We start from the raw sequence: 17,684 nt of genomic DNA on the forward strand, positions 1-17,684 counted from the left end.
ATTTTAACACGCAATGAAAGATTCCTAGACTTGCATAAACAGTCTCATTAAAATGTATTATCTACCTGACAGTATACTGGCTCAGTAGTCCATTAGCACCATCTGCTGGCCTAGGTTCAAAACATTACAATGGTTGTTCTGCTGCATCACGTCAATAGACTGACTGGTGACACTGGGACTTTTTCTGTTGGAAATGTTGGGACATTTCACCCCATAAATGTAGTCTTTATGGTCCGTGTACTTGGCGGCCAACGGATTTTCGTTTTGAAAGGAAAAAAACAAAAAAGAAAAACGGCCAGTTTCCCAATTACCATTAGTAAATAGGAAAACAAAAAACGGAAAACAACCCATTATCCGTTTTTTGTTTTGATATTAAAAAACGGAAAACGAAAAACTATCTCGTTATCCAATTTTCTTTGATGTGTTTGTAGATGGAACTCAGAAATTAAATTGTGTGTATAAATCTTATTCCTCATTCATTTCTTTCGTTGACCCGAAGTATTGATCGTAGGTAGTAAGCGGCTGCATACCGGAAATCATTTGGACATCAATGAGACCATGGACAGTTAGAATGATACGGACGTAAAAATGTTTTTAGACGAATATGCTAGTTTTATATTAGAAAACCGAAAGAATGGGATGTCTTGTGGTGATATAGCAGCTGTGCTGGGTTCACAGTTTGGAACGATACGGGGGTTTTCTGAGAGGAGTGTGCGGAGGTGGTGTGCTCAGCAGGGCGAAACACAAGTTGACTTTTATTATGAAGTGGTCACAGGAGATTAGCGCTGACTGCTCTCATTCATCAAAAATGAGTCTACACAACAAGACAACCATCATAGTCTAATAATAATAATAATAATAATGAAGCGAAAACATTTTCAAAATTTCTCATTTTCATTGCCATTGCTTTGGCAAATATCTGTCAAACAAACTAAAATTGAAACCATGATTTGGCTTTCCCTTATCAAATCGATCAAGGAAATACAAAGTGAAGTGAAACAGCTGCTGCAGGCTGAACCAGTCCGTCAGCATCAAAGATGAATAAACTCCAACTCTCATGCTTTGATAGCTTTACTAAAAAGTCCTTTCCTGTCATAATCCTGCAGGACTGGTTTTTGCATTATTAAACATGCTAAATGTTCAATGTTGCATTCACAGTGCGACACGTCCGGAACAGAGACCTCACTAGGATTTAAAGACAGGAGGTGATTAGCCCCCAGGGTATTTGTAACTTGCGTTTTGCAAAATCTTTGCACTCACTTCTTCTGTTACTTCATTATTGCCACGAAAGGGGATTCCCTGTCTCCCTAACATGGAAGTGACTGCAACAATTCGCCTTAGATACTCTCTTCTCTCCGCTATCTCACTTGCTATCATCTGTGCAACGTCTCCCTGTCCCTCTCATTCATCAAAAATGAGTCTACACAACAAGACAACAATCATAGCTATTAATAATAATAATAATGAAGCGAAAACATTTTCAAAATTTCAAATTTTCACAAAAGGTCTCGAACGTTGTTTGCGCCATTGCTTTGCAAATATCTGTCAAACAAACTAAAATCGAAACCATGATTTGCGTTTCCTTATCAAATCGCAAAGACTCGATTTAATACAACAATATCTGTCAAACAAACAGGGCTATAATTAGTATAAATATAAAATCAATATAAATGTGATTTTTGGAGGTTAAAAAGTAACTAAGTAACTCTACATTTTAAATTAGCTACTTTTACTAGTAATTTTCTTGTACTTGAGTAAACAACAAAGTAACAGTACTTTTACTTAAGTAGAACATTTTTTTACTCTTTTCACTTCTGCTGATTTATTTAAATCTAAAATTGCTAGACCTAACAGACCAGGGCTAGGTCTATGCAATTTTAGATTTAAATAAATCAGCAAAGAAGTGAAAAAAAAAAAAAATTCTATTTAAGTAAAAGTACTGTTACTTGTTGTTTACTCAAGACAGCAAAATTACTAATAAAAGTAGCTCATTAAAATGTAGGCCTACTGACTTAGGTAGTTACTTTTTTAACCTCCAAAAATCACATTTATATTGATTTTATATCTTATTTATACTAATTATAGCCGTTTGACAGATATTGTTGTATTATCGTCGGAGTCTTGGCTTATTAAGGGGAAAATCTTATGTTTCGATTTTAGTTTGTTTGACAGATATTTGCCACAAGCAATGGCAATGAAAATGAGAAGTTTTGAAAATGTTTTTTTATTTTTATTATTAGACTATGATGGTTGTCTTGTTGTGTAGACTCATTTTTGATGAATGCGAGCAGTCAGCGCTAATCTCCTGTGACCACTCGGTTTTCTAATATAAAACTAGCATATTCGTCTAAAAACTTTTTTACGTCCGTATCATTCTAACTGTCCATGGTCTCATTGATGTCCAAATGATTTCCGGGTATGCAGCCGCTTACTACCTACGATCGCTTCCGGGTCACGAAAAAAATGAATGAGGAATAAGATTTATACACACATTTTAATTTCCGAGTTCCATCTACAAACACATCAAAGAAAATCGGATAACGAGATAGTTTTTCGTTTTCCGTTTTTTAATATCAAAACAAAAAACGAATAATGGGTTGTTTTCCGTTTTTTTGTTTTCCTATTTACTAATGGTAATTGGGAAACTGGCCGTTTTTCGTTTTTGTTTTTTTCCTTTCAAAACGAAAATCCGTTGGCCGCCAAGTACACAGACCCTTTATATACACGTTTTAAAAACTGAGGTCAACAAGTCAAAGAGAGAACAGTTATCAAGGACCAGCATGTGAATTGTTTTCTCATTTACAGTGTGTCAGGGCTTACTCAGCATGTGTTTTTGAGTGCAGGAATGGTTAAAAAAGATGAAAGAAAAAAAACATTTTCATAAATGTTTTTCTCCAACATGTAAAATAACTAGTATGTATTAAAGAATGTCCTTGTTACAGACAGTTCCTACCCCAACCTACTGGCCTGACACATTGGTGATGATTTAATGGTTGATTTTATATTATGTAAACTGAGCAACTCCCCACAGGTTGAAGGATGTAAGGATTACAGGTATCGTTGGTGGCAAGTCAACAGTAAAAACAAAGAGTGAGAGGAAGTACAAACTGGTTTTTTTACCTCGTCAGAGACAGGCTTGATGGTGTGGTCAAAGCCAACACAGTTCTCATCCACCATCCTCAGAGCTTTCTGGAAGGCCTCCTCAAAGCTGCGGCCAATAGCCATCACCTCACCTGTCAAGAAAAGGGATGGTGAGGGTTCTTCTTTCCAGCACCAGAGCATCCAAGTAATTAAATTGAAAAGTGATAATAATATTCACTTCCTCTTACCAACACTCTTCATGGAGCTGCCAATCGTGGTGGAAACTCGGAGGAACTTGCTGAGATCCCAGCGAGGCACCTTCACCACGCAGTAGTCCAAACTAGGCTCAAAGTTCGCTGTTGTGGAGTTGGTAACAGAGTTCCTACGGAAAATACATTTTCAGTTTTTTTTTCATGACTGGATCACACAATTCCATTAAGTTATGGAATGACTTAAATTAAATCCAGAAAAGGAAAAACTGGAACATAAAAAACATGTTAATTGATTAACTAAAGATACAGGCATGGCCAGGGAGCTTTACTTGCACATTTTAGTAACAAGGTAATTCAAAGTGCTTTACATAAAACATTAAACAGCAGTTAAAAAAAGTTTAAAATATAAGAAACAGTTAAAGGAGAATAATACAGATATGAAATACAAGCAAATATTAGGATAATCTATTGGATTTTGGAGCAATTTGGACAGCATTGGATATTAAAAATTAAACGGCCGAACAATAAGCTGCTGGTGCAACAAGCAGCAGACTCTTGATACGCTCTGGACAGCAGCGGGGTCGGGGAGGGTTTACCGGCCTGGGCTGAGGTTCACTTCTTGCAGCTTCTAACGTAATATGATTGCTGGATATAACGAGCAAACTTTTTTTCACGTTCCTGACCTAGAGCATGAGCGGATAGTTGACGGGAACATCGCAACTGTTGTGTTGAATAAGGTTGGGGAAAAAGGCACTATGAAAGGCTGGCTTTTCCGTGTCTATTATTTTGGTAGAGGAAACTCAATAAAAAGCCATTTGCCAACACTAAATATCAAACAAAAGCCAGACACTATATCGTACTAGGTTGCTGTGAGCTGTAAATTCACCACTCCTAAACAGAGGCAGAACATAACCTAATCTTGGAGCTTCGATCCCCCACAGCGCTGTGCAATAAGAGACTATCTCGGTGGTGATATCAACATGCAATATTGTTGACGAGAAAAAGACAACACTAAAATCACGCACACACGCACGAGTAGCACAATGCCATGAGTCCATGAGGCAACTGTCTGATTAGTTACTCCGCATTTTCATTGTGATATTTTCTGATTAAATTCTAAATCTAGCGCGTCCTCTGTCAGATAACTATAGTAGCACAATGTCTTCCTCTGATGTAGAAGTACACTGTAAGTCAGTAGTAGGCTATACAGGGGAGTTGCATATTAAGTGGTTCGGGGTTCTTCTATAAGTCATTTTGGGGTACAATTTGGTTCTGGAGAATTCTACAAGCAGCACTACCACAGGCCAAGCAATCGGCCCGTTCCAAACAGGCACATTTTCAACGGGCACTGTACTAGTCCTTAAAAAGAGACACGTACTTGAGTAGTGGCAGCGGAATCCCCAGGCCAAGTTTAGCCGCTACATATGCCAGAGGATAACCTGTCGCCTTACTGGCCAGAGCAGAGCTCCGCGACAGACGGGCATTCACCTCGATGATGTAGTACTGCAAAACATCAATATGCACAGGTTATAACAGAATCTGTGTCTGTCTGTCCTAGTAGCATGTGTGTATTGGTATAAGTATGCACAATGGAGACCATTATTTATTGTTTTTACCTGTTCGGACTCTGGGTTAAGAGCGTACTGGATGTTGCACTCTCCTACAATGCCGAGGTGTCTGATGACTTTTATGGCCGTGTTCCTCAGCATGTTGTATTCATGGTCGTTGAGCGTCTGACTGGGCGCCACCACGATGGATTCTCCAGTATGGATGCCCAGAGGATCAATATTCTCCATATTACACACCTCAACGAGAAGAACGGATTCTGTTAAGTACCATACGTTATCTCTGCTACGTAAAATGTCATTACGTTTGACACAATAGTGACATTAGTTTACCAAACTACCCTTTTAAGTTCAGTAATATTACAATTTAAAATATACTGTCGTTTTTTTTGCTGCTTTAATAATCGGGTCCTGTCTGTGGCATACTACATACATGCTTTTATTTATCCAAAAACAGGTTTAGTCCAAGTAGTAATCATAATATCCACATACAGGGAACCATAGCCTGGTCAGCTTACCATCTCCATCTCATTGTTTAATTCAAGTACATTTTTTTTATAGTGTCAAATCATAACGGAAGTTATCTCAGGACACTTTATAGATAATAATATATCTTTATTTCAGACTCACAAGTAGGTCCATATCAAGAGATATATAAAGTAGGATACAGTAGGATAGAAGATAGAGTAGGTCTAGACAACACTCTATAATTTACAGAGACCCAACAATTCCCCCCAAGAGCAAGCATTTGATGCAACAGTGGCGAGGAAAAACTTCCTTTTAACAGCCAATAAACTCTGACAGAACCTGGTTGTTGGAAGACGATCACCTGGTGCGACTGATTGGGTTTATTTGTCAAATGTGTGTTTTTGTCATCTGACACTAGGGACCCTATTTTCACGATCTAAGCGCACGGTAAAAAGCTTCTATCAAAACATCATTTGTCTCTTCTTTACTCACAGTGACACAGTTGTCGTAGGCATCACGGACCACCTCGTACTCGATCTCTTTCCAGCCTTTCAGGGATTTGTCCACCAGCACCTGGGAGGTGTGGGCGAAGGCTGATGTCACCAGACAGGTGAGCTCCTCTCTATTGTTGGCAAAGCCCGAGCCCAGACCACCAAGAGCGAAAGCGGAACGAACCAGAACAGGGTAGCCTAGACGTTCTGCAGCTGCCACTGCCTAGAGAGAGTTATATTGAGAAGATACATGTAGACATCGGAAACACAAGGAACGTTTTGAAAGAATGGAGGTAATGTCTCCTCACCTGCTCCACAGACAACGCTGCTTCACTGGGAGCTACGTGTTCATTGATCTCCTCCATCTTCTCCACAAAGATCTTCCTGTCTTCGGTCATCTCGATGGAGGCCACTGGTGTTCCCAGAACCCTGACTTTATACTTCTCCAGGACGCCCAGCTTGGTCAGCTCCACGCCGCAATTCAAAGCCGTCTGACCGCCGAAGGTCAGCAGCACGCCATCTGGACGTTCATTCTTTATAACCTGAGAGCACAAAAAGTGGAACCTATTATCGGAAGAGCCTGAATGTGTTAAAGGTCCCATGACATGCTGCTTTTTGGATGCTTTTATATAGACCTTAGTGGTCCCCTAATACTGTATCTGAAGTCTCTTTTATATAGACCTTAGTGGTCCCCTAATACTGTATCTGAAGTCTCTTTTATATAGACCTTAGTGGTCCCTAATACTGTATCTGAAGTCTCTTTTATATAGACCTTAGTGGTCCCTAATACTGTATCTGAAGTCTCTTTCCCGAAATTCAGCCTTGGTGCAGAATTACAGCCACTAGAGCCAGTCCCACAATGAGCTTTCCTTAGGATGTGCCATTTCTGTGTCTGTAGCTATTGAGGAGAGAGGGGGGGCAAGGTGGAGGGTGGGGGTGTGGCCTTGACCAACTGCCACTTTGCTTGTTTGAAAGCCATGATGTCTCTCTCTCATGGGTGGGCCAAATTCTCTGGGTGGGCAAAGCAGAGAAAGGGGAGGTAACCTTGCTCCTTATGACCTCATAAGGAGAAGATTCCAGATCGGTCCATCTGAGCTTTCATTTTCTCAAAGGCAGAGCAGGATACCCAGGGCTCGGTTTACACCTATCACCATTTCTAGCCACTGGGGGACCATAGGCAGGCTGGGGGAACTCATATTAATGTTAAAAAAACCTCATAAAAGTTAAATTTTCATGCCATGGGACCTTCAACAAATTGATAACATTTGTCAGATGAAATCTAAAAGAAAAGGACTACAAGAAAAAGTCTCCAATACCTTCTATTGATGTACTGACTATCATTTCAAAACCATTTACTTCCCAGGTAGCTTTCTAGGAATTTAAAAACCCAAGTATTTCACATATACACATCATTTCTCTTTGTCAGTTACAACATTCAATCAACTCCAGTCAAAAAGAGTTCATCCCTACCTGAGTGACATACTCCGCTGTGATCGGCAGGAAGTAGACCTTGTCAGCCAGGCCCTTGGAGGTCTGGACAGTGGCAATGTTGGGGTTGATCAACACAGTCTGGATATTCTCTTCCTTGAGAGCCTTAATAGCCTGGAAAACAAGACAAAATTAATAACCGATAGAGTCTGAACCAGAATAGCCTAATGGGCTACTTCGATGTTAGTGATAGCAACAGTGAAATCTTGTCGTCAGCGTTAAAATCTTAAAGGAAGTGCAGCAGCCACAACAAAAGGTGACCATGAACACGTTCTTTGTAGCAAATTGCACCCGTTACCAGTTCATGCAGCATCATTAAGTATTTGCAGCCAAACGATAACACTAACGGGCATTTTCCACTGGGCGAGTCTCTGTTGCGTTCTGAATCGGGGCCATTCAAGTCAATGCTTGAATGCCGTGTCCCAGAAGCGTGCTTAGACACGCTCCAGGTCTATTTTCAGACAAGCCGTGGGCCATCCGGACAGCCAGACAGGAAGTGAAACAGCTAGAGCATCCAGTCAGTTTACCAAAACACCGCCCCCCCCAGTATCGTAGACATCTCTTCTACAACACCACATGCAACGAGAGATTCATCTTGGAGGTGGAAATAGAAAATAATACGAGATCACAGATCCATTTTATCAGGACAATGCCAGAAAAGACAAGACATGGACTTTAATTACAGGAGTGCTTGGATTGGAAGGTAGATACTAGTTTAATCAACACAAAATTGTTCTGTAAAGTACTTGTAGAGACAATAAAATCTGCGAGTCTTGCAGCAAGGTGCTCCGCTTCTGAGACACTCCTGGTGTGGCATGGCGTGTGTGCAGAGGACGGTACAAAACCGGAACGCAGCCGGAATGCAACAGAGACACGCCCAGTGGGAAATGCCTGTAATACTGGATTATTACCTACTCATCCTCAGACTACTAATTTACCCAGCATCCAAAAACAACTAATTTGTCGTTTTTACAACAACATCATCAGAATATCTGCACTGCTATTTATCAGAAGGCATTCCTGTCAGACCTGGGAGCCGGAGTAGTCGAATTCCCCGGCCTGGCCGATGGACAGTCCTCCAGAGCCCAGGATGAGGACCTTCCTGGGTCGGAATACCTCTTCAGGCTTCGGGGAACCCGCGTAGGTGAGATGGTCCGTGAGGCGTTGCTTCACTGGAGAAAAAAATAAAATACAAATAAAAAATAAATAAATAAATAAATAAATAAATAAATCACACATTTTGTTGGTCCTACTCATAGAATAACTACAAAATACACTTCTTCAACCAGTAAACTAGAAAATACTGAACTGATAGTTGACAGTGATTACCACAACATCAAATGTGTTACAACAGTGTAACAATGCAATACCAAACTAGTCATCTACAAAACACCCTGAATTGATTCTAATTAAGGTTCCACACAAGCCGGGCATTCATAAAACCTTTTGTAAAAAAATAAATAAATAAAAAAATAGCCTCTCTCTCACTGCTGCAGATCCTCTTTTCACCTGTTTTCTGTTTTAGTTACAGAATGAGACCTCTTTTCTTCTTCTGTACTATCTTTGATTGCACTCGCACATGCGCAGTAGCTCAGATGTAGAGCATGTCAGCTAGCTAACTCTAGAGACAGTAAAAGACAGGCTGTTTCTCCAACTTTGGTCAGTTACAAGGCAGGATTAGCTGGGAGACTTCTAAATGAGGGCACACATGTAAGTAGTTCTTTTGTAGATTATGGTGAACTTGTGTGTGTTGTAGCAGTGCTTTGCTATTGAGAACGAGGTAGAATGCTACGAGCTAACGGTCGCGTTAGCCAGCTCGTTTCGGCTCGTGACGTCACAATCCGAGCCGATTTTGAACAGCTCACCCGGAGACTGAAGGCAGGACACATTCAGAAACCGTATCTCACTCAGAACAGCATGGATGGATTTTTTTCAAAGTTTGTATGCGTGTGGAAGCACCAGAGACACAAAAGAACACCCCAAATCCCAGAAAAAGTGTTTTTTTCATAATATGGGCACTTTAAAGGCTGCATTACAGTAAAGTCATTTTCTGAATTTACCAGACTGTTGTAACCATTCTATTATTTGCCTTTACCCACTTACACACGCTCATTATATCCACATTACTGATGATTATTTATCAAAAATCTCATTGTGTAAATATTTTGTGAAAGCACCAGTAGTCAACACTACAATATTGTGGCGGGATCGATATCAAGGCATTTGGTCAAAAATATCGTGATATTTGATTATCTCCATATCGCCAAGCCCTACCCCAAGGCATATAACAGACCGAAAGATAGACACACAAATGGGAATTTATCAGTAATAAATTGCTAATAAGATTTCATAATGATGCTATTAAAACACATAATATAAATTTCACATAGAATTTTTTTTAAAACTGAAAATTGTTGTTACCAGATTTGGTAGCATTTCCCTCCTTGTGGTCTTTCACGGTCTCAAGGAAGACATCAAACAGGCCGACCAGGTCTGTGGGGCCGGCCATGTGCTCTGGGTGGAACTGAACACTGGAGAACAAAATGCATCACAAAAGGATTAAATCGCACAGTTTATTCCACACGAGGAACTAGGGCTGGGCGATATGGAGAATATCAGATATTGCGATATTCTTGTCTTAATACCTCAATGTTGATATTATAGGGTTGACAAATGGTGCTTATCTTCACAATGACATTTTAGATAAACAACCTTCAGTAATGTAGATATAATGACTAAGTGGGTAAAGGTAAAAATAACAGAGGAGCTAGAACAGAACAGGAAAATGTCATCACTTTACTGTAACGCAGCCTTTAAAACCACGAAAAGACAACACTTAAGTCATCTACGATATCCAAAATCTCAAGTCTCATATCACAATATCGATATGGTATCGATGTATTGCCCGGCGCTACGAAGAACTTCTATGTATTTTCACATCCCCCTGTGTCACAGAGCCAGTTACCTGAACAGGGGTTTGGTGTTGTGCACGATGCCCTCGTTTGTATGATCATTGGCGTTGGTGAAGAGGACGTCCCAGTCTTTCGGCAGGGTGTCGGGGTCGACAGCAAAGCCGTGGTTTTGACTGGTGATGAAGCAGCGATCTGTTCCCTTGTGGATGCACGGCTGGTTGTGGCCACGGTTACCGTATCTAAGACGAGAGACAGAGAAAAAAAAAATCAAATCTTTGTAGTAATAGGCTGGTTCTTCTAAACCAAATATAGTATCAGGTCCATTTGGTGTTGTCCAGATCTCAACTTGCAGATTCGAATGAGATTATTTGTGGTAGTAGCTGTAGTTGTCATATGATTCTGTTTTAATGGGGTATCCAATTTTTGGTGTCTTATCAGAGGTTTTCCACTGTGAGAAGAAAAACCTATCCACTGGGATTCTGATTTTGGTTGGTAGATGTGACTCTTATTAACAGAAAACAATATCAGCCATCAATAATATAAACAATAAAATAGACATCTGTCAACAAACACCTATATTGACCAAGCCATTCATTATTTTAGGTTTAAACGATTACCTGCGTTTCCATTTTGAAATGCATTCAATGAAACCTAAAACATTATTTTGGCATTATCCTAAAACCTTGTGGGAGTTCTGCTGCCTTTAAAGGCTCTGACACACCAACCAGACGGCTGACCCTCGGCAGAAAAAGCAGTTGGACTGATCAGTCTCTCCGAGTTGGTCAAAAAAGTGCCTCGGAACACACCAAAGCGACGAGACGTAACATGTATCCATAACCGCAGGCGGCCCCAATCTGTATTGTCGCCCAAAAATGAAAACCGGCAGCTGATTGGATGTAGGGCTGGGCGATATGGACCAAAAGTCATATCCCGATATATTTTGGCTGAATATCGATATACGATATATATCGCGATATTTTTTCCGCGAAGTGAGAGCAAATGTTCAGTCAAAGCCCAAATCAAATTTGACATGTCACAAGTAGTTTCATAGAAACAGTTGCAAAATCAAATAAATAATAAACCGGTTTCTTCACCTGGTTCATGATTAAATGCTCAGCTGTTCAAATAACAATAAAATGTAAACCTAAATACTGTATAACAGGAGTAACTTTTTTGAAATCAAAGCTCCATAGGCTATTTGTGATTCGTTCCAAAGGTCAATTAAGCTTTTGATATTAATATAATCTACTTTGTTCAATGTAATGCCTCATGCCTGTAAGCCTAGGTTATAGTCCCATTCTTCCACTTGATACTGCTTCCACTTAAGTAAACTAAAAGATGAACTATCGACTACAAAACAAAGAAATTTATTATGATCGGTTCACAGATCTGACTCAAAACGGAAACTTCACCCTTCTGAACTAAGAGTTTCTGCTTCAAGGTGAAGTTTAAACAGACTGAAATGTCCAGGCTCATTCCTCCACTATTTATTTCTGTATGTATTTAAGCGTTACATGTAATTTTAACGGGCACTGAGCTCCACATCCTGCAGCCGCAGACGGTCGCTGCCCCGCTGTAGCTTCTTTCCGCCCGCCTCGCCGGCAAACTTAGTGGAACTTTCCCACGATATCGACATACAGTTCGGCCCTGGACTACGTGTAAGATCCTACCGGTCACAACTCTGTCTTTGGCTGGTCCGATCTGGATCGCGCGGGACCGCGCAGCAGCGAGACGAAGCTGTGTTTTTGCCCGGGAAGAGACGCTGCGGCCGGCCACGGGCTCTCTCGGCCCCGCCGGAGCTCAGATTGCTGGTCGGCGGCATATATAATCATAAAACACATTGTCACCTGTTAAATGTTATCCATGCTGTTTGTTCTTTTCATTTCCTCTATCGAACATAATTAAGCAGTACAAAAGTCCGGCATCTTTAGCGTTGATCTGAATGCTTCGGACCCCTGTTCCAAGATGGCGGCGGGTTTTGACGTATGTTTAGAACCTCACGGCGACATATCTATGGGAGCAAGGATCACATTTGAACTATATCAATATATGCGATATGGTCTAATTCCATATCTCATTTAAAAATATATCGATATATTTGTTTATATCGATATATCGCCCAGCCCTAATTGGATGAATGCGCCACGTGGGTCTGACTTCTCCGGAAATTCAAAGCCAGACTGTCATGGCGGCTCGTTCAGAATACGATCTCATATTGTACTTATAATAGTTCGTAATAGTTCACCGAAACGTGTTTCTGAAAACATTTTAAGTGAGAAATAGGCCAAGCAGTTGCTGAATCTGTCTTCATTTCACATTGACAAAGGTCAGTTTAAAAGATTTTTGTCCGATTTTGAGAGACTCTAGTCACGCTGATTCCGTTCCTTGTTTCCGGGTTAGCACTCTACTAATCAGATGGGTCATTTGAGTCCGACTGCCGACAGTGGCCGCCTTCCGAATCAACATGTCAAATCAAAATAACAGTGCAAATTTTACAAGTAATAAAAGTAAAGAGATGCATTTTTGTCATTTCATCATTAACTGTGTAACAATGCAACGTTTCTGCAATCCATTTTTTAAAACCAAAAGATTTTAGAGCACTGAAATCAACCAGAAAACAACTGTAACAAGCACCTTCCTGGAAATCAAAGTCCTCAAAATCCTTTTCATTTCAAGGAGGTAACAAAGTATGCCTCAGAAAAAGAAAGGCACAATTTCACTTGTTTACCAGACCCAAATTTAAATGTAGGTACATTTAGATGGGGCATTGGACTACCAGGTCCAGGTGAAGAAAAAAACATGTGCTGGGGTCCGATACTGATATAATTCCTTTAGTTTCTTACAAGGAAGCCCTGTGAACTATCTGTAACTTGAATTGTACTGCAATCCCACAATCCCCTTCATCCTGCTGAGATGCCAATAACATTCCAGCAGGGCAATGGGAACATTCGCTGTGACCTTCACACGGAGCCTGATAAAGCTGCCACCAGTGGCGTCTCACAGATGTGGCTGTGGAGTTCGACAGCGAGGAGCGAGACGGCTCGTTTGTTTAGCCTTTCTCATAACAAGACCAACACGCCACTGCTCATACAGGAGAGGCCAGACTGCTGAGAACAGCAAAAATCTGTAGTTCACATCACAACTCTCCCAAAAAAAAAAAAAAAAAGACAAAGTTTTGTGTTTCCAGAGTGTAAAAGGTTGTTTTTTTTTGCAGAGGTTCCCTGGTTCAGGTCACTGAGGGCACATATCTTTCTTCTGTTTCATAAATCTTCTATAAGCTTGACAAGAGACTGACTGAGCTCCAGACCTGAGTGCGTATCAGCAGTAAGCTCAAAAAAATCAATAAATCAAATTTCGCACTGTGATGACTTTGGCCTTTTAAAAAGTTTTTTTTTTTTCTCCTTTCTGTCTGGAACCTTTTAAATATAAATTTTTTTTTTGGGTGAATTGAATTTGGGGTACTAACTTCATCTTGTAGGTCTTCGATCCAATGAGTAAAGAGAGCAGCTGGTGTCCGAGGCAAATACCGAAAACCGGCTTGGGACGGTCCACGCACACCACCTTCCTCATGTTGTTGATGGTGGTCTGACAGAGCTGGGGGTCCCCGGGGCCGTTACTGATGAACAAACCATCAAAATCTAGAAAAAAGACGAAGAAAAATAATGGCTGTGCTACCACTGATGAAGACTGGACAAATATTTCACACTGTCAATATATGTGAACAATAACAGCCTTTTATTGCCTGTGTCTTTGCCCGGTACTTTATTTGTTGCATAGAACTTTTCATTTTGCAGCAATAAACTACTTCATCTCTCAGAACACATTGCAACAACTGACAGTTCATAGTTAAGGGTTTTAAACCGTTCTAGTGCTGGTGCCTCTACTATAAAAAAAAAAACTTCTGGAAATAACTTCCAACAAATGTTTGTGTGTGAGCGTTTCCTTAAAACAAACAGTCCCATATATTTTGGTGATATTTTCTGCAAAAAGGTATGGTGAAAACTCTCCATAATTATTACTGAAATCCTGCAAACCACCTCAAACATAGTGGTCACTGAGTTTAATGCCCCAGTCCACCAACTACTGATCTACGCCTGGCACTGAAGTCCAAATTAAGTCCATTATTAGCAGTGGAAGTGTGCGACGGACCTGTGCTGTCCAGTGGGTGGTCCCAGGGTACGACAGTTACACGGGCGCCCCTCTGAGCCAGGCAACGGATCTGGTTGTATTTGATGCCGCAGTCCACCACTGTGATTCGCAAACTACCACTCGGGTTGAATACTTTGGGCTCCTGCAGACAATCCAAACGAGAAGTAATCAAACAAACCAGTCTGGGGTCAGAGTGTATTAAGCGGTCTGTTATGTGGTCTACTTTCTACACACTTTTAGATAACTTAGCTAATATAAAGAAAGACAAACGGCATAAAATATGGGATTTAGTTGTAATAAGTTCAGGTTTAAAAAGGTTTTTTAAGCATCTGGGTGGGTTACCTTCATGGAGACCTCCTGGACCAGGTTTCTCTTGTCCGGGTTATCAAATGGAATACTGTCCTGAGGAGTACCGTCCACCACCAGCTTCCCCAACATGGTGCCCTTCTCTCTTATCTTTTTGGTCAGACGGCGGGTGTCAATGCCTTGAAATACATGGAAACAGCAGATTTAAAATAAGTAGTTAAGGTCTTGTGAGCTTGCAAGTATCTCTCATTGTTTTATACATACTCTTATATTTCAGGTGTCAAATTGGGATTTATCCTGAACGCCCGTTTCCAGTTCTATCGAATCATGAGTTTAATTCTACATTCATTCATACACATTCGTCCATTTAGATTTCCTGACCTTGTATTCCAGGAACACCTTGCTCCTTGAGCCACTGGTCCAGCGACCTGGCTGAACTCCAGTGGCTGGGACTCTCCGACAGCTCTCCGATAATCAGGGCCGCAGCGTGGATCTTCGACGACTCAAACCACTGAATAAGACGACACGCATACAGAGAAACACATCACCATGTATTGTGGTGTGAGGAAAAGAAACACTATGATCACAGACAAAAAACACCCAAGGGATTTAGTGTTAAAAAAAAGAAAAGAAAAAAGAAGCTTAAATCCTAAACAAATGCCCACCTTGCTCAGTCCAAACTCTCCCTCTTCGTCCTGTGGTACACCATAGTTGCCCACCAGAGGGTAAGTGAGGGTCAGCAGCTGGCAGCGGTAGGATGGGTCAGTAAGAGCCTCGGGGTAGCCCACCATGCCTGTCTGAAACACTGAACACACAACACATTCAGTTAGATTCGAGTGTCACTAAACTCACTTAACACAAAAATAGGGCTGGTCCCTCTTAGTCGATTAGTCGACTAATCGGTCGTTTTGGTCTCAGTCAACTTAGATTTCTTTTATGCTTTTTTCATGCTGAATGACTTATTTCCAAGAAACGTACAAGCACATCTCTGGTAAACACAAGAATTAAAGTGGTGCTTTTGCATGACTCTTTGCAGAGAAACTCAGATTTACAGATCTGTCGATTAAATCAACTAATCGATTAGTTGATACAATTGAATGAGTGTTAGTTGACTAAGAATTTCTTTAATCGAGCGCAGCCCTACACAAAAAAGTATTTATAAGTCACTGACAACTAAATTCAGAGTCTCAGTCTTCATGTGTTTGAGTACATCCTAAATCATTTGCTAAACATAAACATAATTAAAAGGCCGGAATTGTCTGCATATGTTCATTTTTGACCTGAGCATGAATTATGGCATACATCTGTGAGTAACTCTACTAACTACCAGCAGAGATACAAACTACGCTGAAAATCCCATTCATTTAATGCTGCCTTGCTCATCGGTACACGTACGCGCCTCACAGAGTAAAGCGTGGCCTTGTATAAAATCAACATTGCCTCATCTTTAATTCGGCATGCCACTACCACGTTGAGCTGCATCTATTACAACACAGTTCAACTTTCAGAAAGTGGCTCGTGTCATAACTTATTTACACATTCGTCAGCCAAAACATACCACAGGTTGTATAATAGCAAGTAACGTTAAGAGTTATAAAGACACTTCAATTAAATTCTGCTGGAGGATGTATCTGTAAGTGGCATTTACAAGACAGGAAATGTCGTATGATATACACGCATGCCTAAATGACGAGGTTAGCTAACCCAACGTTTAATTGAGAGTTTTTTTTTTAATGGAGTTTGGCGACACATTCCTTTGAGGAGAGGGGAAAGTAACGTCGAGTTTTTTTGGGGGGGTGTTTGGCGCTTTACAACTCCGACCAACAACCGTCGTGGCACATTTGGGCAACCGACATTAAAGGTCCAAAAGAACAAAAACACATATCGCAGGTGGACTTTGTCTGAGCCGAGCTAAACTAAGTTACCTGTAATGCATTGGAGTTATAAGTTAGCTTAAAAAAAGACGTACCAACTTCTCCCGACACTGACACATTTGCACCAAATAGGAGGCCTTTGAACGTCGCCCCGTCTTCTAGAATCAATGTCGCCATCTTCGTCATTTTTGTCCCGGACGGCTAATGCTAACTACTGTAACCTGAAAACTGCTGGATGTTTACGATGGTGATGGTGATGAGCCACGGTCTCCACGTGAAACCCAAGACGCGTGGGGAAAGCAGGAGAAGATGAGACCCAAACACTAGCTACAGATAAAGACCAGATTTGACCGCAGAGCAGTTCTCTGCGTCTTAATGAATCCGGTTTAAATGTGTAAACAATAAAACAAAAAAAGCGACTTTAGTTAAATTATTTGCCGGTTAGCCGGACGGGACAGTGAGCGTTCCACACACGCTGCTAGAAGTGTGTGTGGTTGTCGGCCCGCAGCCTAGACCGGTTTGGCGCAGAAACATCCTGCACTTCCGTTGAGACTTTTCAAAATAAAAGCCACACTGATGAAGCAATATCAGAATGAGATGTATTGCCAAAGTCTTGGAATTTGCCTTGGTGTGGTTGGTGCATACAATTAACATGGAAATGGAATGAACAGTAAACAAAAGAGCAAGTACTTTAACAGTTAAGAACATAGATATACAATAAAACAAATACGTAAAAGACACAAATGTGTAGAATACATAACATATAACTGTTTTATGGCTGTTTCACACGTTGTACTGTGTATGATTGCGTACGTGACAAATAATCTTGATTTGATTTGTGAATAAGAACTGTAATGTCATGTGCTAGCCAAACGTGAAGAATTCAGAAGTCACATTTTGACTTTAAGTTATGTTTACATTTCAGGTTATTCAGTTTGATATATAAAATTCAAACATTTTTTGTGTAGTGCAGCAAGGGAGTACTCAAACATAGATTACACACATTACAGGGCTGTACAGAGAGTGAAGCAATCATAATCAATGATATGATTGACTAGCTGCGCCTGTAGAGTGACCCACATCTAGGGTGACTTATCATAGCACTGAGGAATGTCCAACATGGACCGAAAACGTTTGC

The 17,684-nt window shown here is 40.7% G+C and overlaps 1 protein-coding gene across 1 annotated transcript in view; it reads right to left on the reverse strand.

Moving 5' to 3' along the window:
* Window positions 1–17,057, reverse strand: part of cad (carbamoyl-phosphate synthetase 2, aspartate transcarbamylase, and dihydroorotase) — a 34,838-nt gene extending 17,781 nt beyond the window's left edge. The window contains exons 1-16 of the mRNA XM_039781358.1: window positions 16,642–17,057; window positions 15,338–15,477; window positions 15,054–15,183; window positions 14,709–14,851; window positions 14,367–14,508; window positions 13,684–13,855; window positions 10,271–10,456; window positions 9,727–9,836; window positions 8,335–8,477; window positions 7,288–7,419; window positions 6,126–6,359; window positions 5,819–6,040; window positions 4,910–5,098; window positions 4,672–4,796; window positions 3,330–3,463; window positions 3,121–3,233 (exon numbers count right to left, since the gene is read on the reverse strand). Of these exons, the coding sequence (XP_039637292.1) occupies window positions 3,121–3,233; window positions 3,330–3,463; window positions 4,672–4,796; window positions 4,910–5,098; window positions 5,819–6,040; window positions 6,126–6,359; window positions 7,288–7,419; window positions 8,335–8,477; window positions 9,727–9,836; window positions 10,271–10,456; window positions 13,684–13,855; window positions 14,367–14,508; window positions 14,709–14,851; window positions 15,054–15,183; window positions 15,338–15,477; window positions 16,642–16,732 (2,406 nt within the window). The 5' untranslated portion in view covers window positions 16,733–17,057. The remainder of the gene's footprint in view (window positions 1–3,120; window positions 3,234–3,329; window positions 3,464–4,671; window positions 4,797–4,909; window positions 5,099–5,818; window positions 6,041–6,125; window positions 6,360–7,287; window positions 7,420–8,334; window positions 8,478–9,726; window positions 9,837–10,270; window positions 10,457–13,683; window positions 13,856–14,366; window positions 14,509–14,708; window positions 14,852–15,053; window positions 15,184–15,337; window positions 15,478–16,641) is intronic.
* Between the last annotated feature and the right edge of the window lie 627 nt (window positions 17,058–17,684).

Source organism: Perca fluviatilis, chromosome 18 (assembly GCF_010015445.1).
Source record: "Perca fluviatilis chromosome 18, GENO_Pfluv_1.0, whole genome shotgun sequence".
Classification (NCBI taxonomy): Eukaryota; Metazoa; Chordata; class Actinopteri; order Perciformes; family Percidae; genus Perca; species Perca fluviatilis.